This window comes from Phyllobates terribilis, unplaced genomic scaffold, assembly GCF_046119375.1.
Source record: "Phyllobates terribilis strain yellow unplaced genomic scaffold, ASM4611937v1 Scaffold_1__5_contigs__length_1240528914, whole genome shotgun sequence".
Taxonomy (NCBI): Eukaryota; Metazoa; Chordata; class Amphibia; order Anura; family Dendrobatidae; genus Phyllobates; species Phyllobates terribilis.
Genome location: NW_027362761.1, coordinates 70,095,128 through 70,118,285, shown reverse-complemented (window position 1 = coordinate 70,118,285; position 23,158 = coordinate 70,095,128). Strand labels below are relative to the sequence as shown.

The 23,158-nt window shown below is 48.6% G+C and overlaps 1 protein-coding gene across 1 annotated transcript in view; it reads left to right on the top strand.

Moving 5' to 3' along the window:
* The window catches only part of LOC141266096 (structural maintenance of chromosomes protein 2-like), a 206,799-nt gene that overhangs the window by 65,149 nt on the left and 118,492 nt on the right, over positions 1-23,158 (top strand). Inside the window, exons 8-10 of the mRNA XM_073680173.1 lie at positions 16,248-16,481; positions 16,959-17,108; positions 17,187-17,420. Coding sequence (XP_073536274.1) covers positions 16,248-16,481; positions 16,959-17,108; positions 17,187-17,420 — 618 coding nt within the window. The remainder of the gene's footprint in view (positions 1-16,247; positions 16,482-16,958; positions 17,109-17,186; positions 17,421-23,158) is intronic.

Below are 23,158 nucleotides of genomic sequence, written 5' to 3'. Positions count from 1 at the left end.
GTTTGTTCAGGTCCACTCCTACCTCAGCGTCGGCGGTTTCTTCTTCTTCAGTGAGGAACTTGTCTCCTCGTCCACAGTCGCCAGCGACCACTTTGCAGCAGAGTCATGGCCTCCCGGGGAGACGTCAGAACGTGCGTGACTCCATTCTTAGTGATGATCAGCTTCACCGGGTAGCCCCACTTGTACGCGATCTCGTTGTCTCGCAGGATTTTTGTTGCTGTGGAGAATTCGCGCCTTCTGTTCAGGGTGACAGCGGACAGATCGGTGAACACCAGACTGCCCTTAAACCTTTCCGGGAGCTCTGGATTTGCCGCCGCCTTAGTAATGGCTTCTTTAAAGTGGTAGAAATGAAGCCGGGCGATTACATCCCTGGGTGCAGAGGTGGGGGCACTTTTAGGCTTGGGGATCCTGTCCGCCCTGTCAATTAGGAGGTCCCGCTGATCCTCCTCAGGGATTAACGCGGTAAAAAAGTCTGTTAGGTGCTCCTTCAGCACGTCTGCAGCAATACTCTCCGGTATCCCTCTGAAACTTAAATTGTTGCATCTGGAGCGGTCCTCCATATCCGCCAATTTTAATTTTAATGCAGTAATCTCCTCATCCACCTCATGATGATCGTCCACCAGACTATTGTGAGCAGTGGTCAACTCCTCCAGCTTCTCCTCTATGTGTGTGGTTCTGTCCCCAATGGGCATAATATCTTTCTGTAGTGCAGTGAAGGCGGAGGTAATGTCACTGTGTATGGCCTGTTTAAGATCACCCAAAAGGGACTTCAGTGTGGCCTCTGTAATGGGGGCAGAGCTGTGCTCTGTGTTAGATACTTGCTGTTTGGTGCCTGTGAGCCTCGCGGGGCTGATGAATGATGATCTGCATGTGTCGTCCATCAGGGGATGGTGTCCTGTACTGGTCTGGGGCTGTAAACACTTTTATCAGGTGAGGTCTGACCCGAGGGCAGAGGGTCAGACTTCGTGAAGCGCTCGGCACCGCCGCCGGCAGCTTGATGAATGCTGCGGTGGCCATCTTGGATTTTACAGGGACCCGGTACAAAGACAGAGATCCTGTCCAGTGCCGCATCCCTGCTCCTTGTGATACACCCCATTCCAGTGTACCGGAGCCTGAGCTGCGCAGTTCTGAGGTAATTCCCTGCTTTTATGATGTGCTGTAAGCCGTTATAGCTGGTGGAAGCATGGAGCTCGGTCTGTGTGCGGCCCCCCAATACTTATTTCAGTGGGGCCTGTTATGCCCTCCCATTTTGCTTTAGAGCGTATAGGATATTTCACTAGTATAAAATCTAAAAGGGCGCTTTACAGTCCTGATATTAAACCACTGGAGCATTGTGTTGTGGCTATTCTGTGTATCTGATGTGTCTTCATTAGACCTACCCACTTGATATGCATGTCTTAGTTAAAGCCATATTATAAAATTCCAAATGAGGTAGCCCAAACTACGTTTGTGTAACGGGTCTGGGAGGCGGAACCTCTGAGCTACTATACAAGGGGGCAGTCCTTGTAAGGGAGCGGGTGGCGACCAGGGAAGACGGGCAGGAGGTCACAGCAGGTGACCGGGACAGTCTCTGAGTGAACGGGCTGGAGGTCACAGCAAGTGACCGGGGCAGTCTCTGGATGAACGGGCTGATGGTCACGGCAAGTGACCGGGGCAGTCTCTGAATGAACGGGCAGATGGTCACGGCAAGTGACCGGGGCAGTCTCTGGATGAACGGGCAGATGGTCACGGCAAGTGACCGGGGCAGTCTCTGGATGAACGGGCAGATGGTCACGGCAAGTGACCGGGGCAGTCTCTGGATGAACGGGCAGATGGTCACGGCAAGTGACCGGGGCAGTCTCTAGGTAAAGGGTTGGTACGACCTGTGGCGGCTGATGATAGACGTGAGCTCCCAGGTGAGCAGGCGAGAGTCTCTGGATGAACGGGTGGTCACAGCATGTGACGGCGGAGCCTCCAGGAAGACCAACAGACAGGCGGCAGATGAGCGCTCCCAGGTGAGCGGGCAGAAGTCTCTGGACAGGCGGGTGGTCACAGCATGTGACGGCAGAGCCTCCAGGTAGGCTAGCAGACAGGCAGCAGATGAGCGCTCCCAGGTGAGCGAGCAGGAGTCACTGGACAGGCAGGTGGTCACAGCACGTGACGGCGGAGCCTCCAGGTAGACTAGCAGGCAGGTAGCTGGTGTGTGCTCCCAGGTGAGCGGGCAAGCTGGTCCATAGACAGACTGACAGGAGTTGGAAGGCAGACCGTCGGACCTCAGGCAAGCAGGCAGGTGGCTGATGTGCGCTCCCAGGTGAGCGGGCAGGCTGGTCCTTAGACAGACTGACAGGAGTAGTAAGGCAGACCGTCGGACCTCAGACTAGCAGGCAGGTAGCAGATAATCAGGCAGGAATCTGGCAGGTAACTGGCAGGTGACTGGCAACGGGACCTGAGGGCTGAAGCAGAGTAGTGAACAGTGCAACAGCATTGCTCGGGCACCTCCATTTTGGAGGAGGTGCCTTATATATGGTGAAGTCCTCCGGCCATTGGCCGGGGACTCCTTAGGACGGCGCGCGCGGCCCCTTTAAGAGGGAGGGAGAGCGCGCGCGCCCTAAGCACAGTGGCCGGGAAGGAGCGCGCGCTGCCAGCAGAGCGGGAGGAGGACGCCGGGCACGGAGCAGAGGGGTGAGGGGAACAGCGTCCCTGCCTAGCAGAGGGCAGGGACGCCGGCGCTACAGTACCCCCCCTTTAGGCCCCCCCTTTTTTAGGCCAGACAGAAATTTAGCTAGGATAAGAGGGGCATGGATGTTCTCCCGGGGCTCCCACGTTCTCTCCTCAGGACCAAACCCCCTCCAATCTACTAGAAAAAAGGTCTTTCCTCTTACCCTTTTGGTGGCAAGAATGTTCTCTACCTCAAACTCGTCCTCAGCAGAAACCGGAGCAGGAGGCGTACCTGTAGACTTGGAAAAAGAGTTAAGTACCACAGGTTTGAGGAGAGATACATGGAAGGAGTTAGGGATCCGTAAGTTGGCCGGGAGTTTTAATTTATAGGCCACCGGGTTGATCTGACTGATGACCTCCAGAGGACCGATGAACCGAGGCCCTAACTTGTAAGAAGGTATCTTGAGTCGGACATATTTAGATGAGAGCCAGACTTTATCTCCAGGACGAAATTGTGGAGGATCCAGGCGTTTTTTGTCAGCGTGTCTTTTCATCCGTTCGGACGACTGAAGGAGTGTGGATCGGGTACTCTCCCAAATGGAGGAAAATTTGCTAACGAGAGATTCCGCAGCCGGGTTGTCCACAGAGGTGGAGACAGGAAAAGGAATCCGAGGATGCTGACCGAAGACTACAAAAAACGGGGATTTGGAGGAGGATTCGCTCTCGTGATTGTTATAGGAGAACTCGGCCCAAGGTAGGAGATCCACCCAGTCAGAATGATGGGCATTAACGAAGTGCCGGAGGTAACTGGTCAGGTTCTGATTGATCCGCTCCACTTGACCATTGGACTGTGGGTGGTAAGCGGAAGAGAAGTCCAGGGTGACGTCTAGCAGTTTACAAGTGGCTCTCCAGAAACGTGAGGTGAACTGTACCCCACGATCCGACACGATGTGGAGGGGCAGGCCATGAAGACGGAAGATGTGGCGGATAAAGTCTTTAGCCAGCTCGGGTGCAGACGGGAGGCCAGGCAGGGGAATAAAGTGAGCCATCTTGGAGAAGCGGTCAGCGACCACCCAAATGACCGAACAACCGGCAGAGACGGGGAGATCAGTTATGAAGTCCATAGCAATATGCTGCCAGGGGGCAGCAGGCACAGGAAGCGGAAGAAGGCGACCGGCTGGCAGGTGTCTCGGGACTTTGTTGCGGGCGCAGGACACACAGGCAGAAACAAAGTCTATTACGTCCTTGTGCAGGGTAGGCCACCAGTAGTGCCGGGCAATAAGCTGGAGGGTCTTTTTCTGACCGGCGTGGCCAGCTAGTTTAGACGAATGACCCCAGTGTAGGATCTTCTCCCGATCAGGTACTGATACGAACGTCTTACCGGGAGGGAGACGATTTAGACTCACGGGAGCCACCTGCATTACTCTGGCGGGATCGATGATATGTTTAGGTTCTTCCTCGAGATCTGACACCAGAAAGGATCGGGACAAGGCATCTGCTTTGACGTTTTTGTCAGCCGGGCGAAAATGAAGAACAAAATCAAAGCGAGCAAAAAACAAGGACCACCGGGCTTGGCGCGGGTTAAGTCTCTGGGCATGCTGGAGGTAAGCCAAGTTCTTGTGGTCAGTGTAAATTATTACCGGGTGAAGAGCCCCCTCGAGTAGGTAACGCCACTCCTCCAATGCCAGTTTGATGGCCAATAACTCTCGGTCTCCTATGGAATAGTTGCGCTCAGAAGAGGAGAAGAGTTTGGAGAAGAAGCCACAAGTTACCATTCTCCCGGAAGATGATTTTTGAGTAAGTACCGCTCCGGCTCCAGAGGAGGAGGCGTCAACTTCCAGGAAGAACTGCTTGTTGCCGTTCGGGCGATGCAGCACCGGGGCGGAAGAGAAGGCCTGTTTTAGGGAAAGAAAGGCCTCCTCAGCTTCGGGCGGCCACTCTTTGGGATTAGTACCCTTACGGGTGAGCGCGGAAATTGGGGCAGTCCGGGAAGAGAAGTGTGGTATGAAGAGGCGGTAGTAGTTGGCGAAGCCCAGGAATCGCTGAATGGCCTTCAACCCCTCCGGTCGAGGCCATTTCTCGATGGCAGACAGTTTCTCTGGATCCATTCGTAGGCCGGTCTGAGAAATAATGTAGCCCAAAAACGGAAGCGAGGTCTGCTCAAAGAGGCACTTCTCGTATTTAGCGAAGAGGTGATTCTGCCTGAGCCTGAGCAGGACCTGACGAACGTCCCTCCGGTGAGTCTGGAGATCCGGAGAGAAGACCAAGATGTCGTCCAGGTACACCACTACGCAGGAGTAGAGAAGGTCCCGGAAGATGTCATTGACCAACTCTTGAAAGACGGCAGGAGCGTTACAGAGACCAAAGGGCATTACCAGATATTCATAGTGGCCGTCCCGGGTGTTGAATGCCGTCTTCCATTCATCCCCCTGACGGATACGAACCAGGTTGTACGCCCCACGGAGGTCCAGTTTGGTGAAGATTTTAGCCCCCCTCAGACGATCAAATAACTCCGGAATGAGCGGAAGGGGGTACTTATTCTTCACCGTGATCTGGTTAAGGCCTCTATAGTCTATACAGGGACGGAGAGAGCCGTCCTTCTTTTTGACGAAAAAGAAGCCTGCTCCCGCCGGGGAGGTAGATTTCCGGATGAATCCCCTGGCCAGATTCTCCTCAATATATTCGGACATCGACCGGGTCTCAGCAGCGGATAAAGGATAAATACGCCCACGGGGAGGAGTAGTACCAGGTAACAGGTCGATAGGGCAGTCGTATGGTCTATGAGGAGGTAGTGTCTCTGCTTCCTTTTTATTAAAGACATCAGCATAAGACCAATAAGGAATCGGAAGTCCAGGTAGATTAGCTGGGGTAGGAGAAGGACGGACGGGATGGACGGGAACCAGACAGGTCTTATGGCAGTCCTGTCCCCAGCGAAGGACTTCTCCGGTCTGCCAGTCAAGCACGGGTGCATGTCTCTGGAGCCAAGGTAGGCCTAGCAAGAGGGCGTGAGAGAGTCCAGGCAGAACATGAAAGGAGATACTCTCAGAATGCAGCATTCCCACCTGCAGAGTAATGGATTCGGTGATGAGTTGGATGGGGCGTGGTAAGAGGCCCCCATCCACGGCAGCAACAGACAAGGGTACAACCAGAGGTTTGGTGGGGATGCGGTATTTCTCTACCAGGGACTGTGAAATAAGATTCCCGGCTGCTCCAGAGTCAAGTTGGGCTAGTTCGAAATAACGGTTGTCCCCGCAGACGATTGAGACTGACAGCAGCAGAGATGGAGAGGATTTATTCTTGTCTAGGTCGACCTCTCTGAGCGAACCTAGACACAGGCGTTTCCCGACCTCTCCGGGCAGGCAAGGATCCGGTGCTCCTTACTGCCACAGTAGAAGCAGCTCCCCTCGGCACGGCGTAAGTCCTGACGGGTTTTGACCATCTTGGTCTGGTCGACCTGCATAGACTCAGGAGAGTGTACCTGGGTAGCGACGGAGGGAGTGACGGGTTTCTGAAAAGTAGGAGCTAGACGTGGTAACCTCCTCTCACGGGTGACCTCTTTGGCACGCTCCTGGAACCGTAGGTCAATCCGGGTGGCAAGAGTTATTAGGTCATCGAGAGTGGTAGGAATGTCCCGACCGGCAAGTTCATCTTTAATTCGGCCGGACAGACCCTCCCAGAAGACGGATACCAGAGCGTCGTTATCCCAGGCCAGCTCTGAGGCAAGGGTACGGAACCGTATGGCATATTGGCCCACGGTGAGACTTCCCTGACGGAGGCGTAGCAGTGATGATGCGGATGAGGTCTTCCGTCCGGGTTCGTCGAAGACTTTCCGGAAAGCCGTGAGAAAAGCAGGCAAGTTGGACACCAGGGGGTCTCCTCTCTCCCATAGAGGATTTAGCCAGGCCAGGGCCTCCCCGGTGAGATGGGACATGATGAATGCAATTTTGGCCCGGTCGGAGTTAAACTGGTGGGACAATAGTTCAAAGTGCAGGGTGCACTGATTTATGAAGCCCCGAGCCTGGGCGGAGTCGCCTCCGAAGCGAGGAGGTGCAGAAAGCCGGGGTCCGGGGTAGGATACCATGGTATTAGTGGGCAGTGGAGCTGCCCGATTGCGAGACATGGCACTGGCGGAGGTTGCTGGTGGAGCAGTCAGAGTGTCCAGGCGAGTATTGACATTCCGCAGGTGACCCAGGATGGACTCCTGTTGGGACCTTTGACGGGACAGTTCATGACACAGGTCCGAGAGCGAGGGAGCTTGGGTGCCACCGGGTTCCATGGCCCGAGCAAACTGTAACGGGTCTGGGAGGCGGAACCTCTGAGCTACTATACAAGGGGGCAGTCCTTGTAAGGGAGCGGGTGGCGACCAGGGAAGACGGGCAGGAGGTCACAGCAGGTGACCGGGACAGTCTCTGAGTGAACGGGCTGGAGGTCACAGCAAGTGACCGGGGCAGTCTCTGGATGAACGGGCTGATGGTCACGGCAAGTGACCGGGGCAGTCTCTGAATGAACGGGCAGATGGTCACGGCAAGTGACCGGGGCAGTCTCTGGATGAACGGGCAGATGGTCACGGCAAGTGACCGGGGCAGTCTCTGGATGAACGGGCAGATGGTCACGGCAAGTGACCGGGGCAGTCTCTGGATGAACGGGCAGATGGTCACGGCAAGTGACCGGGGCAGTCTCTAGGTAAAGGGTTGGTACGACCTGTGGCGGCTGATGATAGACGTGAGCTCCCAGGCGAGCAGGCGAGAGTCTCTGGATGAACGGGTGGTCACAGCATGTGACGGCGGAGCCTCCAGGAAGACCAACAGACAGGCGGCAGATGAGCGCTCCCAGGTGAGCGGGCAGAAGTCTCTGGACAGGCGGGTGGTCACAGCATGTGACGGCAGAGCCTCCAGGTAGGCTAGCAGACAGGCAGCAGATGAGCGCTCCCAGGTGAGCGAGCAGGAGTCACTGGACAGGCAGGTGGTCACAGCACGTGACGGCGGAGCCTCCAGATAGACTAGCAGGCAGGTAGCTGGTGTGTGCTCCCAGGTGAGCGGGCAAGCTGGTCCATAGACAGACTGACAGGAGTTGGAAGGCAGACCGTCGGACCTCAGGCAAGCAGGCAGGTGGCTGATGTGCGCTCCCAGGTGAGCGGGTAGGCTGGTCCTTAGACAGACTGACAGGAGTAGTAAGGCAGACCGTCGGACCTCAGACTAGCAGGCAGGTAGCAGATAATCAGGCAGGAATCTGGCAGGTAACTGGCAGGTGACTGGCAACGGGACCTGAGGGCTGAAGCAGAGTAGTGAACAGTGCAACAACATTGCTCGGGCACCTCCATTTTGGAGGAGGTGCCTTATATATGGTGAAGTCCTCCGGCCATTGGCCGGGGACTCCTTAGGACGGCGCGCGCGGCCCCTTTAAGAGGGAGGGAGAGCGCGCGCGCGCGCCCTAAGCACAGTGGCCGGGAAGGAGCGCGCGCTGCCAGCAGAGCGGGAGGAGGACGCCGGGCACGGAGCAGAGAGGTGAAGGGAACAGCGTCCCTGCCTAGCAGAGGGCAGGGACGCCGGCGCTACAGTTTGTAATTGAGAAAGTTCCTTGAATAGATCATCTATTAAAATATGAGGTAGTCTGAGTATTCCTCTAGATTTCCAGTTCCCAAATCCTTGTAATCTGCAGAGATTAGGTAACCATGATGTTTCCAAAGTCTGACATTTAGTTTGGTCACCTTATTTTATGTTTGTATCTTGTATGTAAACCCTTCTTATGTACAGCACCATGCTCTAAAAATAAATAATAATAATCTTGATGGCTTGAACTGCTTTTCTTTGGTGCGGCTGTTATGGTAGGTGTTTTTGATGATGTTGCTATTTGTAACTGCTTTTCCAGGTTTGCGTCGGTCTGAAGCGCAGTAAACTCTTTGCGATAAGTTTCGTAAGTTCTACCGAACACAGATGTATATTACACTGCAGATCTCCTCACAGTGGGAAATCCATCACTACTCACATTCCATTTATAGAACTCAAGCAGTGACAGATCTGTAGTATACATACCAAAGGAGACACTGAGACTGTTGTGTATACATCACATAAGAGACACAGAGACGGCTCTGTACATCACATATGATGCACCGAGACTGTCATGTACATCACATAGGAGACACCAAGATTGCTGCATATACATCACATAGGAGACTGCTATATACATCACATAGGAGACACAGAGACTGCCATATACATCACATAGAGGACACCGAGACTGCTGTACATAGCACATAGGAGAATTCATTGCTGTGGAGTCGGAGTCGGTGTCCATTTTGGTGGCGTCTGAGTCGGTATAAAATGTACAGTGTCCATTTTAGAACATGAACTGATATCAAAATCAAACATCAAAATGATGTCAGTTTGAGGCTAAATACCCTGTCTGACAAGTGATCCTGACAAGTGACTTTAATAATAATAATAATAATAATAATAATAATCTTTATTTATATAGCGCCAACATATTCCGCAGCGCTTAACAATTCACAGGTTCATATGCAACAGTCATAAGTAACATAGCTAAAGATTATACAATAATTACAGCAAAAATAATGGCGACCCTGCTCGTAAGAGCTTACAATCTACAATGAGGCGGGGGTGAAAAGTACAATAGCTTATTTACAAGGATGGCCCAGCCATCTTGAGGGGATGAGGGATAGATAAAGGCTGCATGAGCTCATCACCAGCCAGTATTTGTGGTGCTTTTTGGTTCGGTGGAGAATTATGTGTGGAGAAATAAGGGATGGGCTATAAGAAGATAAAAGGACTTTGATTAGGGAAGGTGATAGGCTGCCCTAAACAGATGTGTTTTTAGGGAACGCCTAAAACTGTGTAAATTGTGGTTCATCCTAATTTCTTAGGGTAGAGCATTCCAAAGAATAGGTGCAGCTCGGGAAAAGTCTTGAAGCCGGGAGTGGGAGGTACGGATTAGTGTGGATAATAGTCGAAAGTCGCTTGCGGAGCGTAGAGAACGGGTAGGCCGATAAACAGAAATGAGGGAAGAGATGTAGGGGTGTGCCACACTGTGGAGAGCTTTGTGGGTGAGAACAAGCAATTTAAATTGGATCCTTTAATTCATGGGCAGCCAGTGCAATGACTGGCACAGAGCGGAGGAGTCTGAGTAATGGCTAGCCAAATAGATGACCCTGACTGCAGCATTAAGGATGGACTGGAGGGGGGAAAGTTGAGTGAGGGGGAGGCCAATTAATAAAGAGTTACAGTAGTCGAGGCGGGAGTGGGTCAGGGCAACAGTGAGGGTTTTTGTTGTTTCCATGGTGAGAAAGGGGTGGATTCTACAGATGTTCTTCAGGTGAAAACGACATGAGTGGGCAAGAGATTGTATGTGGAAGGTGAAGGAGAGATTGTATGTGGAAGGTGAAGGAGAGATTGGTGTGAAACACAATGCCCAGACAACACGCCTGCTGGCTTGGCATTATTGTGGTGCCACACACGGAGAGAGAGATGTCAGATTTCGAGAGGTGAGTAGACGGCGGGAGCAGAAGAAGTTCAGTTTTGGAAAGGTTGAGTTTCAGGTAGAGAGCGGACATTATGTTAGAAACTGCGGCCAGACAGTCACTGGTGTTCTGTAGTACAGCGGGGGTAAGGTCAGGGGATGAGGTGTATAGTTGTGTGTCATCAGCATAAAGATGGTACTGAAAACCAAATTTGCTGATGGTCTGTCCAATTGGGGCTGTGTAGAGAGAGAAGAGGGCCAAGGACTGAACTCTGAGGAACCCCAATAGTGAGAGGAAGAGGGGAAGAAGTGGAGCCAGCGAACGATACACTGAAAGAACGGTCAGATAGGTAGGAGGAGAACCAGGAGAGAGCATTGTCCTTTATGCCGATTAAGTGGAGCGTAGAGAATAGGAGGTGGTGGTCAACGGTGTCAAAGGCTGCAGAGAGGTCAGGAAGAATGAGCAGAGAGTGGTCACCATTACGTTTTGCTGTCAGAAGGTCATTGGTTACTTTGAGTGCAGTTTCTGTAGAATGTAGGGGGCGGAAGCCGGACTGTGTGGGTCTAGAAGAGAGTGAGTGGAGAGGTAACTGGTAAGGCGGGAGTAGACCAGGCGCTCCAAGAGTTTAGAGATGAAGGGAAGATTGGAGACTGGTCTGTAGTTGTTAGTGCAGGAAGGGTCAAGAGAGGGCTTTTTTAATAATGGAGTAATGATGAGTGTTTGAAGGAGGAGGGGAAGATACCAGAAGAGAGGGAGAGGTTGAAGATTTTAGTTAGGTGAGTAGTGAGACTGAAGAAAGAGACTGGAGTAGATGTGAGGGGATAGGGTCAGTGGTGTATTTAGTGAGATGGGAAGAAAAGAGGAGCCTGGAGACTTTTACAACTGTAATAATAATAAAAAAATATTCACTGTTTGCTGATGGGACTTGAACCCAAAATTCTGTGTCCAAAAGCCAGTGCACTAACCACTGAGCTATAAACTCAGTTGATGTAACCCAAGAGTTTTATTTGGTTATATGATTTTCAGTGCAAACCTTGTCTGAAACTGATTGGACTTTCAGAAATACCTCCCCCAAGCCAAATTCAAATGATGTGTGAGTCTGATGTGTGACTTTCTTCAAACATCAGAATCGCAATGACTTTTAGTCACCCTGAGTATTTTCGTGGTTGCTCTCATAAGACAAGAAAAGCTGCTAGTCAGTATCAATTGACTGGATAGCTCAAGGGTGAGGCATCAGCCTCTGAAGCTCCAATGGCTCGGTTCAAATCCCAATAGGGGTGTTGTTTTTTTTGTTTTGTTATTATGCCTGATTAGCACACAAACTACAGGGGTGTTTTACTTTTAATATCTGACATTCTGATTGTCATCCTGATGTGTTAAGAGTTTCAGACACGCTGTCTATTTATATGGTAAATTACATAGCCAAAGTAAATTGGGAGGCACTAATTTACTACATATCTATTTCCAAGTGACTGTACATTTGCATAATTTCTTAAAGGGGTCTATTGATAAAATTTCTTTATTGTAAATATTTCTTTCCATCCACCCAAGAGCTGACTGCAAACTCCCAGTTTACTTTGACTATGTAATTTACTATGCAAATAGACAGCATGTCTGAAACTCTTAATACATCAGGATGACAATCAGAATGTTAGATATAGATACTAAAAGTAAAACACCCCGGTAGTTTGTGTGCTAAATAGGCAGAATTACCAATAAAAAAATCATATCATTCCCAATGGGATTTGAACTCTGACACTGTAGCTTGCAGAGGCTGATACCTTACCATTGAGCTATCCAGTCAAGTAATACTGGGTTTTAGCGTTCCTTGTCTTTTGAAATCAACCATGATAATACTCAGGGTGACTAAAAGTCATTGTGATTCTGATTCTGATGTTTGAAGAAAGTCACACATCAGACTCACACATCAAAATCGATATTTCTGAAAGTCCCAAGCAGTTTCAGACAAGGTTTGCACTGAAAATCATATAACCAAATAGAACTCTTGGGTTTCATCAACTGAGTTTATAGCTCAGTGGTTAGTGCCCTGGCTTCTGGATGTGGAGTTTTAGGTTCAAGTCCCAACAGTGAATATTTTTTTTATTATTATTACATTTGTCAGGATCACTTGTCAGGATCACATGTCTGGATGACTTGTCAGAATCACTTGTCAGAATCAGTTCTCAGACAGGGTATTTAGCCTCAAACTGACATCATTCTGATGTTTGAGTTTGATATCTGATCATGTCCTAAATTGGACACTGTAAAAATGGTCCGACGCCTACATTATATGTTACATTGGTACAGTAGTTCAATGCAGAATGTGCTGTAAATGTTTTCATAAGAATTTGGGAAAGTTATGTTCTATTCCTGATCTAAGGATTTAAGCTTTTAGTTATGCTCAGTAGTGAGGCAGTGCTGTGGAGTTGGAGTTGAAAGTTGGGGAAATTGAGGAGTCTGAGGCGGTGGTTTGGCTTACCGACTCCACAGCCCTAGGAGACACTGAAACTGCTGTACATACATCATGTAGGATACACTGAGCCTGAAGTATACATCTTAGGAGACATGGAGGATGCATTATAGGAGAGATAGCGGATGCAGTATATACATCACAGGAGCAGACATGGTGCTGCGGCATACAAATCATAGGAGACAAAGGGGCTTCTGTATATACATCAGGAGGTGACACAGGGCTGTGATGTATACATCAGAGGAGGTGATATGGGACTGCGGTATATACATCACAGGAGGTGCTACGGGTCTGCGGTATATACGTCACAGGAGGAGACACTGGGCTGCGGTATATACATCACAGAAGGTGACACGGGACTTCAGTATATACAGCACAAGAGGCAACACGGGACTGTTGTATATACATTACAGGAGGGGACACTGGGCTGCAGTATATACATCACAGGAGGGGATACTGGACTGTGGTATATACATCACAGACGTGGACACTGGGCTGCGGTATATACATCACAGGAGGGGACACAAGGCTGAGGTATATACATCACAGGAGGAGACGCTGGAGCTACAACTGCGGTCTTCTGTGGGATGGGAACGAATCATGTAGTGTAGTAAACTGATGGGTTAGGAAACTATCTTTTTGTGGTGGAGATTACTAAGCCCTGTATGGACAATTGAAACTATTTAAAGGGGTCGTGCCACAAACAAAAGTTCATTTTAATAAACAGATCTTGGAGTAAAAATAAACTCCACAATTGGATGTGTTTAAAAATAATGTTCCTGTGCTGAGATAATCTTATAAATGTGTCTCTGCTGTGTATTGTGTAATGGTTGCATTTGACCGTACAGTAACAATGTTCTGACCATACCACAATTCTTGGGCAGGGGAGGAGGCAAAATAAAGTTATACAGACATTACAGCAGGGGGTAACAGCTGATTCTTTCCGTGACCATGATTAGACCATGGGCAAACAGTAATGGTTAAACCACAAGTAATTGCTATAGTACATGAACACTGATCTGCCTCAGTTGATTACTGAGCTTTAGAACACCTAAATTGAGGGCAAAGTGTAATAATAAGGAATTATTTATTTTTTGTATTTTTGCATTGGGAACATATCTATGTGTGCTATTAAAATACGTGTGCACACTGGAATCACTTCTAATTAATTGATGTGCACAATTTGAAAGGATCTCTGACTGCCAATGTTTTTGGGAAGGAACCAAATTGAGTACCTAAAGCAATACTCACCTATAGAACAATATACACGGTTGATCATTTTTAATAATCATAACCAGACCTGACCCGTTTAAGTGGTTCAGACTAGGTAGACTGCATGTTAGGTACTGTGGATATATATATATATATATATATATATATATATATATATACAGTACAGACCAAAAAGTTTGGACACACCTTCTCATTTAAAGATTTTTCTGTATTTTCATGACTATTCACACTGAGGGCATCAAAATTATGAATTAACACATGTGGAATTATATACTTAACAAAAAAGTGTGAAACAACTGAAATTATGTCTTATATTCTAGGTTCTTCAAAGTAGCCACCTTTTGCTTTGACGACTGCTTTGCACACTCTTGGCATTCTCTTGATATGCTTCAAGAGGTAGTCACCGGAAATGGTTTTCACTTCACAGGTGTGCCCTGTCAGGTTTAATAAGTGGGATTTCTTGGCTTATAAATATGGTTGGGACCATCAGTTGTGTTGTGCAGAAGTCTGCTGGATACACAGCTGATAGTCCTACTGAATAGACTGTTAGAATTTGTATTATGGCAAGAAAAAAGCAGCTAAGTAAAGAAAAACGAGTGGCCATCATTACTTTAAGAAATGAAGGTCAGTCAGTCCGAAAAATTGGGCAAATTTGAAAGTGAAGTGTCCCCAAGTGCAGTTGCAAAAAACATCAAGCGATACACAAGAAACTGGCTCACATGAGGACCGCCTCAGGAAAGGAAGACCAAGAGTCACCTCTGCTTCTGAGGATAAGTTTATCCGAGTCACCAGCCTCAGAAATCGCAGGTTAACAGCAGCTCAGATTAGAGACCAGGTCAATGCCACACAAAGTTCTAGCAGCAGACACATCTCTTCAACAACTAAGAGGAGACTTTGTGCAGCAGGCTTTCATGGTAAAATAGCTGCTAGGAAACCACTGCTAAGCACAGGCAACAAGCAGAAGAGACTTGTTTGGGCTAAAGAACACAAGGAATGGACATTAGACCAGTGGAAATCTGTGCTTTGGTCTGATGAGTCCAAATTTGAGATCTTTGGTTCCAACCACCGTGTCTTTGTGCAACGCAGAAAAGGTGAACGAATGGACTCTACATGCCTGGTTCCCACCGTGAAGCATGGAGGAGGAGGTGTGATGGTGTGGGGGTGCTTTGCTGGTGACACTGTTGGGGATTTATTCAAAATTGAAGGCATACTGAACCAGCATGGCTACCACAGCATCTTTTAGCGGCATGCTATTCCATCCGGTTTGCGTTTAGTTGGACCATCATTTATTTTTCAACAGGACAATGACCCCAAACACACCTCCAGGCTGTGTAAGGGCTATTTGACCAAGAAGGAGAGTGATGGGGTGCTACGCCAGATGACTTGGCCTCCACAGTCACCAGAACTGAACCCAATCGAGATGGTTTGGGGAGAGCTGGACCGCAGAGTGAAGGCAAAAGGGCCAACAAGTGCTAAGCATCTCTGGGAACTCCTTCAAGATTGTTGGAAGACCATTTCCGGTGACTACCTCTTGAAGCTCATCAAAAGAATGTCAAGAGTGTGCAAAGCAGTCATCAAAGCAAAAGGTGGCTACTTTGAAGAACCTAGAATATAAGACATATTTTCAGTTGTTTCACACTTTTTTGTTAAGTATATAATTCCACATGTGTTAATTCATAGTTTTGATGCCTTCAGTGTGAATGTACAATTTTCATAGTCATGAAAATACAGAAAAATCTTTAATTGAGAAGGTGTGTCCAAACTTTTGGTCTGTACTGTATATATACATTTTTTAATACATCTTAATAAAGGTTAATTTTTAGCATAGGTAGTCCAACTCAGTGAATTGCATTAAATTAGTGGCCTTTTTTTGAGTTTAGAGGTCCTTGATCGGTGAACTGTTGGATGGGTTTTTACCGACATCTGGTGAGAATTTCATGTCAATAGCACCTTTAGAAATGGAGACGTGTTCAATACTTATTTCACCCACTGTATAATGTATATGACATGAAAATTTAACCCCACGACCCCCCCCCCCCCAAAAAAAAAAAAAATATTTAATTATCTGAACAAGAGAGAATTTTAGAGAATATATTATCTAAAACTGTTCATCAGGTCTGTTGGAGCTTGAACCAGTACAGAAAAAGTGACGTGCTGCCTATACTTTATTTTCTACCAATATTAGGATGTTTGATAATGGAGTATATAGCCAAAATTGTATGCATCAGATCCAATGCAGCTGTATTTATTACTTCTTTGATAGTGTATATGCAATGAAACCTTGATATGGGGAATAGCCATTATGAGAAGACATAATAATTTAGACCTTTTGTGCAATAAAACAGTGTCTTTTGTTTGTTTTTTCATAATTTATATGCAATTGCAATGCTGCTAAAGATATAGTATAATTGTTTTCTTGTGTTATCTCCATAGGAGAGATCCTCTTATTTGGAATACCAGAAGATCTTAAGAGAAATTGAACATCTGAGTCGCCTCTATGTAGCCTATCAGTTTATGTGTGCAGAGGAGACCAAGGTGCGTTCTGCTGAGGAACTGATGGAAATGCAGGATTCTATTCACAAACTTCAGGAGACAATGGCTGAGAATGAACAGAAGATGAAAGAACTGAGCAAAGAGATTGTGGAGTTGGAGAAGAAGAGGGATCAGGTATAATGCATTTTTTATAGCAAATCTTCAGCTATTAATTTGGCACTGAAGTGTTTAATTTTCCTTTGGACAATCCCTTTTGTTAGATGTGCCCTGAAAATAAGTTGTTCAAATGTTGTTTTGCTGCACGAACTCCCTGCCGTCATCAAGTGTTCCATTTACGTCAAGACAAATTGTGCATCTCCACTTGAGTTTTTTTCCTGTGTGAACCTGATTTGACAACCTTAACTTTTCCCTGTGAAGCTGACCTTAGCCTCAGCTTTTCAAGACACATCATAACCAGACATAAGAGAGATAGAAGCCTGTTTTAGTTTAGAGATATACTATATCATCACTTTAATGCACTGACTATTGTGTATTGTGACTGCCTACATAGTTTTTTGCTGGTTTATTTTGTTATGCACATCTTATATTAACTGCTAGAATTAAGATAAGTTATATTATTCCTTAGTAAACCTATGATGCTTTATTTTGAAGGAATTTGGTGGCGTCCTGCGTACACTAGAGGAAGGCCTTGTTGAAGCTCAAAGAGCAGAAACTAAAGCTCAAAGTGCCCTGGATCTGATGAAACAAAACTTGAAAAGTGAAAAGATGAAACGCAACACAGTGGTCAAAAGCATGGAAGAGGTCTGATGCTGGGAAAAAATGTGGAATTGATATAAGTCTATTATAGAGTCATCATCACGTTTTAACTGCTTTTTAAAGGATGCCAAGGCTTTAATGAACAAGGAGGAGGAAATTAAGAAGATTACAGACAGCTTTAGCATCCTGCAAGAGACCAGTCAAAAAGATACAGAGGCCTTCACTGCTGCACAGCAGCATTTCAATGCAGTGTCTGCAGGGCTGTCGAGTAATGAAGACGGTGAGGAGGCTACGCTAGCGGGACAGATGATGACATGCAAGAATGACATCAGCAAAGCGGAAACCGAGGCCAAGCAGGTACGTTTCTTAGAGCTGCTTTTTTTTACCTACAAGCATGGTAATATTTTCTCTATCACTTCATTGAGGGACACAGGAAACCATGGGTGTATGCCGCTGCCAGTAAGAGGCTGACACTAATGCACAAAAAAAAGTTAGCTCCTCCCCAGCAGTGTACACCCTACCGACTGGAATTAAGTTACTCAGTTTAGCTTAGTGTCAGTAGGAGGTGGAGTTAGGTCTTTTACTAGACCCAGATCTACCTCGATTTTCGGCGTATTCTTGTAATCCCTCCCTCTTCACTTTTTCAGGTAGTCTTCTATCGGATTACCTCTGGAGGGATACAGTCACACTGTACTTCCCATGTAGAGGCTATGAGTACAGCGTGTACTGCCACCCCGTATCCTCATATGCCTATCGGCCAGGACCCCCTGGCCCTAACACATGAAGAGTGTTCAGGTGATACGATCGCCAGTCCTCATACCCCTCTCCTACCTGGTCGCCTGCCAGAGCCTGACGGTTTCAGGAGGGAAGGACGTCCATCTTAGTAAGAGGCCCGAACGTCTTCAGGGATGGAGAGGTACAGTGCCTACAAGTAGTATTCAACCCCCTGCAGATTTAGCTGGTTGACACATGCGGAATTAACTTGGCATTGTGACATTTGTACTGTAGATCAGCCTGGAAGTGGGAAATGCACTGCAGCAAATATTGTTTTTTTTTTTTTTTTTTTTTTTTTTTTTTAAACGTTAAAAGTTAATTCAGAGTGTCATTTATTATTCAACCCCTCAAACCACAAGAATTCTGTTTGGTCCCCCTAAAGTATTAAGAAGTAGTTCAGGCACCAAGAATAATGAGCTTCACATGTGTGGATTAAAGATCTCTTTTGCCAACCTTTTCTGACTATTTAAGACCCTCCCCAAACTTGTGAACAGCACTCAGACATAGTCAACATGGGAAAGACAAAGGAGCATTCCAAGGCCATCAGAGACAAGATCGTGGAGGGTCACAAGGCTGGCTAGGGGTACAAAACCTTTTCCAAGGAGTTGGGCCTACCTGTCTCCACTGTTGGGAGCATCATCTGTAAGTGGAAGGCTAATGGAACTACTGTTAGCCTTCCACGGCCTGGACAGCCTTTGAAAGTGTCCTCCCGTGCCGAGGCCAGGCTTGTCCGAAGAGTCAAGGCTAACCCAAGGACAACAAGGAAGGTCTCATGGCAGTGGGGACATTGGTTTCAGACAATACCATAAGTAACGTACTCCACCGCAATGGTCTCCGTTCCAGACGAGCCCATAATGTACCTTTACTATCAAAGCGTCATGTCAAGGCTCGTCTACAGTTTGCTCATGATCACTTGGAGGACTCTGAGACAGACTGGTTCAAGGTTCTATGGTCTGATGAGACCAAGATCGAGATCTTTGGTGCCAACCACACACGTGACGTTTGGAGACTGGATGGCACTGCATACGACCCCAAGAATACCATCCCTACAGTCAAGCATGGTGGTGGCAGTATCATGCTGTGGGGCTGTTTCTCAGCCAAGGGGCCTGGCCATCTGGTCCGCATCCATGGGAAGATGGATAGCACGGCCTACCTGGAGATTTTGGGCAAGAACATCCGCTCCTCCATCAAGGATCTTAAGATGGGTCCTGACCTTAACCCAATTGAAAACTTGTGGAAGGAGCTCAAGAATAAAGTCCACATGAGACACCCAAAGAACCTAGATAACTTGGAGAAGATCTGCATTTAGGAGTGGGCCAAGATAACTCCACAGACCTGTGCCGGCCTGATCAGGTCTTATAAAAGACGATTATTAGCTGTAATTGCAAACAAGGGTTATTCCACAAAATATTAAACATAGGGGTTGTATAATAATTGACCCACACTTTTATGTCTAAAATTTAATAAAATTCAACTGAGCAACATAACTTTTTGGTTTGTAAGATTTATGCTTCTGTTCATAAATCCTACTCTCGTTTGCAGTTTGAAGGCTCTAACTTATTTGCATCTTATCAAACCAGCTAAATCTGCAGGGGGTTGAATACTACTTGTAGGCACTGTACTTCTTCCTTCTTTCCTTTAGGTTCCCAGTCCAGAGGCGACGAGGAGAAGACGAAGAAAAAGAGGAAGATGAAGATGATGAAGAAATTATTTATTATATGCTGGATTTTTCCTCACAGGTGCCCGTTCTGTACTGCTCTCATGCAGCAGGACTGTTCAGGGCCTATCTTTTATTGCATTTGGGGTTTCTCTCTCCACAGGGACCTATTCTACCCTGATCTCCTGCAGCAGGACAGCCCCCAGCCAAGGGCCCCCGTGCATTTGTACTCTCTTGGCACAGGTGCTTCCCACACAGCAGGTTTATTCCCCGGATTTGTTTCCTGCACGGCTTCCCTGCAGTGACGGTGTCTCTGCACATGTTGGGTGGGCTCTGGGCTTCTTCCAGTCGCCGTTCCGTGGGCCTCCGCGCCGCAACCCCACCGCCGGCGGCCTCTCCTGACTAATCTAGGCCCCGGCTTCGGCACGGCCTAGTCACGGCATTTAGCTCTGCCCCCGCACTGTCCTCATCGCGCGGGCTTTTCTCCCGCCCTCTTTAACTACTCCCCTCCACTGGCAATTTGTCCCGCCCCCTCCCTCCAGCCTCATCATAGGGGCTTCTTACTTCACCGTCACAGGTACGCCCCCTCCTATTGGAGCGGACTCTGCATGCTCTTTTTACTACAGGAGGCCCTCCCTTTCCTCCTCCTTCTGCTTGTTGCCGCCATTTGCCGGCACCCTGTACCCTGCTGTCTCTCTGTCGTCGCCCAGAGCCCTGTGGTCGCCTTAAGACCTGCTGTCGCCCTCAGCTCTCCCAGTACCTTCTTCAGCTAGATCAAGCCTCTCATCGCCTCTGTGGGTAAGCTCTGTGCTGCAGTCTGACACTCTCCTCAGCATCTCTCTGTCTGTCCCCTAACCTCTGGCATCAGTTAGTGTCTCTTCTATCGTGTCTAAGTCTAAAGGAGAGCGCTCTCGCCCTCCGGCCTCTACCACTGCAGACTCCCTTCAGGTCAGACTTCTTCCCTCTGTCAGGACTGCAGAAATCCCCCTGTTCCTGCTACCCAGGAGGCCCCCACTGCGTCTGGAGAGAGTCTTCCCCCTATCCCAGGGTGGGCGACTTCCCTGTCCCAGTCTGTCACACATCTTACCCTGGTGTCTGCGCTAGACAGGTTACCTACCCCTGCTCCCACCACCGCCAGTGGATCACAGGAACCCCCGACTCAGCCTACCATAATTGACCGTAAGAGATCCAGAGAGGAAGTACATTCCAGGTCTTCCTCCCGTTCCCTCAGTTTTCCCGGTCCTTCCCGACGGGCAGGCTCTTCTTCTCGGTCCTCATCCCCTGAATTACCTGCCGAGTCAGACTCTGATATGGTTACCAATCCTGACTCTAACATGGACTCCGACCAGGCCTCTAACTTGCGGGACATAGTTCAGAACCTTATTGCAGCAGTCAACCAGACCTTTAACATTAAGGATTCCGCTACGGAACCCGCAGATCAGGCAGTTTCGTTTAGACGATCCAAACCAACTCCCAAGGTATTCGCTGCCCATAAGAAATTTGAGGAGGTCCTTTCCAGGGAGTGAGAATACCTGACCAGACATTTTCAGAGAGGAAAACGTCTCGGCATCCTATATCCCTTTGCCTTTGACCTCACGGAGAACTGAACCGCATCCCCTACGGTGGACCCTCCAGTCTCTAGACGATCTACCAACACGGTACTTCCTCTTACGGACAGGGCATCCCTTAAGGACTCTAATGACAGGCTCATAGAGTCGTTTGCCAAATCAGCCTTTGAAGCGGCTTCTTCCACGTTGTGCCGTGTCTTTGCCACTACATGGGTGTCAAAGTCTATCTCTACATGGGTGTAAAAGTCTATCTCTGCATGGGCTAAGCAACTTCGTCAAGGCATCCTCACTAGAGGTCAGCCTGAGGAGTTAGCTGATTTGGCGGACCAGATATCTCATGCGGGAAAATACGTGGTGTCTGCCTCCTTGGACGCTGCCTCATGTGTCGCCCAAGCTGCCAGTAATATGGTGGCCATACGCAAAACCATCTGGCTAAAAGCGTGGCAGGCGGACCTGTCCTTTAAGAAATCCCTTACTAATCTGCCTTTCCAGGAATCTAGGCTCTTTGGTACCAAGCTGGAACAGATTATTAAGGAGGCCACAAGAGGGACGAGCTCTCTCCTTCCTCAGGCTAAACCGCATCGTCCTTTCCCAAAGCGTAGGTTTGCTTTTTTTCAGCGGTTTTCATCCTCTGATGAACCCTCACGCCGGGAGAGACCGCAACCACGCCAGGTCCGAAAATGGGCTTCATTTAAGCCAACACCGTCATGGCGTCCCTGCAATGCGCAAAGCAGATCCTCCAGGACCCGATCTGGTAGGTTCTCTTTTGCATGACTCACTACCACCCAGGGATTCTTTCAAGCTGGGCGGTAGTCTGCTTCATTTTAAGGATGTCTGGCTAGCTTCCGTCGAGGATGCCTGGGTCAGAGAAGTTGTATCTTCTAGATACAAGATAGATTTTGTGTCACGGCCCCGAAAACGTTTTTTTTTCTAATCCCGGCCTCCAAGGGACCTTTCTTTGGTTCTGGGTTTTTTCGCGGCCATCGCTTCCCTTCTCAAATCAGGCGTCATCAAACCTCTTCGTGGTTCCAAAGAAGGACAGGTCAGTTCGACCTATCTTGGACTGAAAATTACTAAACAGAAGGGTCCGCCTTTGCCATTTCAGAATGGAATCCCTTCATTCAGTAATTGCTGCCATGGAGTTTCAAGAGTTCCTGTGCTCTATAGACATCCAAGACGCCTACCTCCATGTCCCTAACTTCCCAGGGCACCAGAGGTACCTACGCTTTGCGGTACATCAGGACCACTTCCAGTTCGTCGCCCTGCCGTTCGGCGTATGTACCGCTCCCATAGTCTTCACAAAGATAATTGCAGCGGTAACGGCCCTTCTTCGAGTCAGGGGCTTAGTGGTCATTCCTTACCACGATGACATTCTCGTCAAGGCCGCATCCTTCTCCCTCACCCAGGAAAGTCTTTCCATCGCTCTTGATACTCTGTCTCGGCTCGGCTGGCTAGTCAACAGAAAGAAATCTTGTCTTGTTCCCACCCAGTGCCTGGTCCTCCTCGGCATTCTATTCAACACCCTTCAGGCCAGGATCTTTCTTCCCAAGGAGAAAAGGACAGCCCTCCAGCGCGGGGTCTGCTCTCTTCCGGTCCCAGCGACCTTCTTACCTCCGCTCGACTATGGCGGTCCTGGGAAGGATGGTGGCGGCGTCGGAGGCGATTCCCTTTGCGCAATTCCACAGCAGGCCGCTTCAACAGACCATCCATTCTCAGTGGAACAGATCTGTCCTCTGTCTGGACCGCCCAGTTCGAATCTCGCACTGGGTCAGGGCGTCCCTGACCTGGTAGCTGTCTTCCCCTCTCACTCTTCAGGGTCGTTCTTTTTTCCCAGTTCACTGGCAGGTGGTGACGACGGACGCCAGCCTCCTCCTTACGGTCCAGGGATGTTGGTCTCAGTAGGAGTTCTCTCTGCAGATCAACATCCTAGAGATCAGAGCCATTCTCTTGTCCCTTCGTCACTGGCAGACCCTTCTTTGGGGCTTGCCAGTCCGAATCCAGACAGACTATGCCACGGCGGTGGCATATGTCAACCACCAAAGAGGGACCCGGAGTCCCTTGGCATTAGCTGACGTCTCCAAGATCCTAGGGGCAGA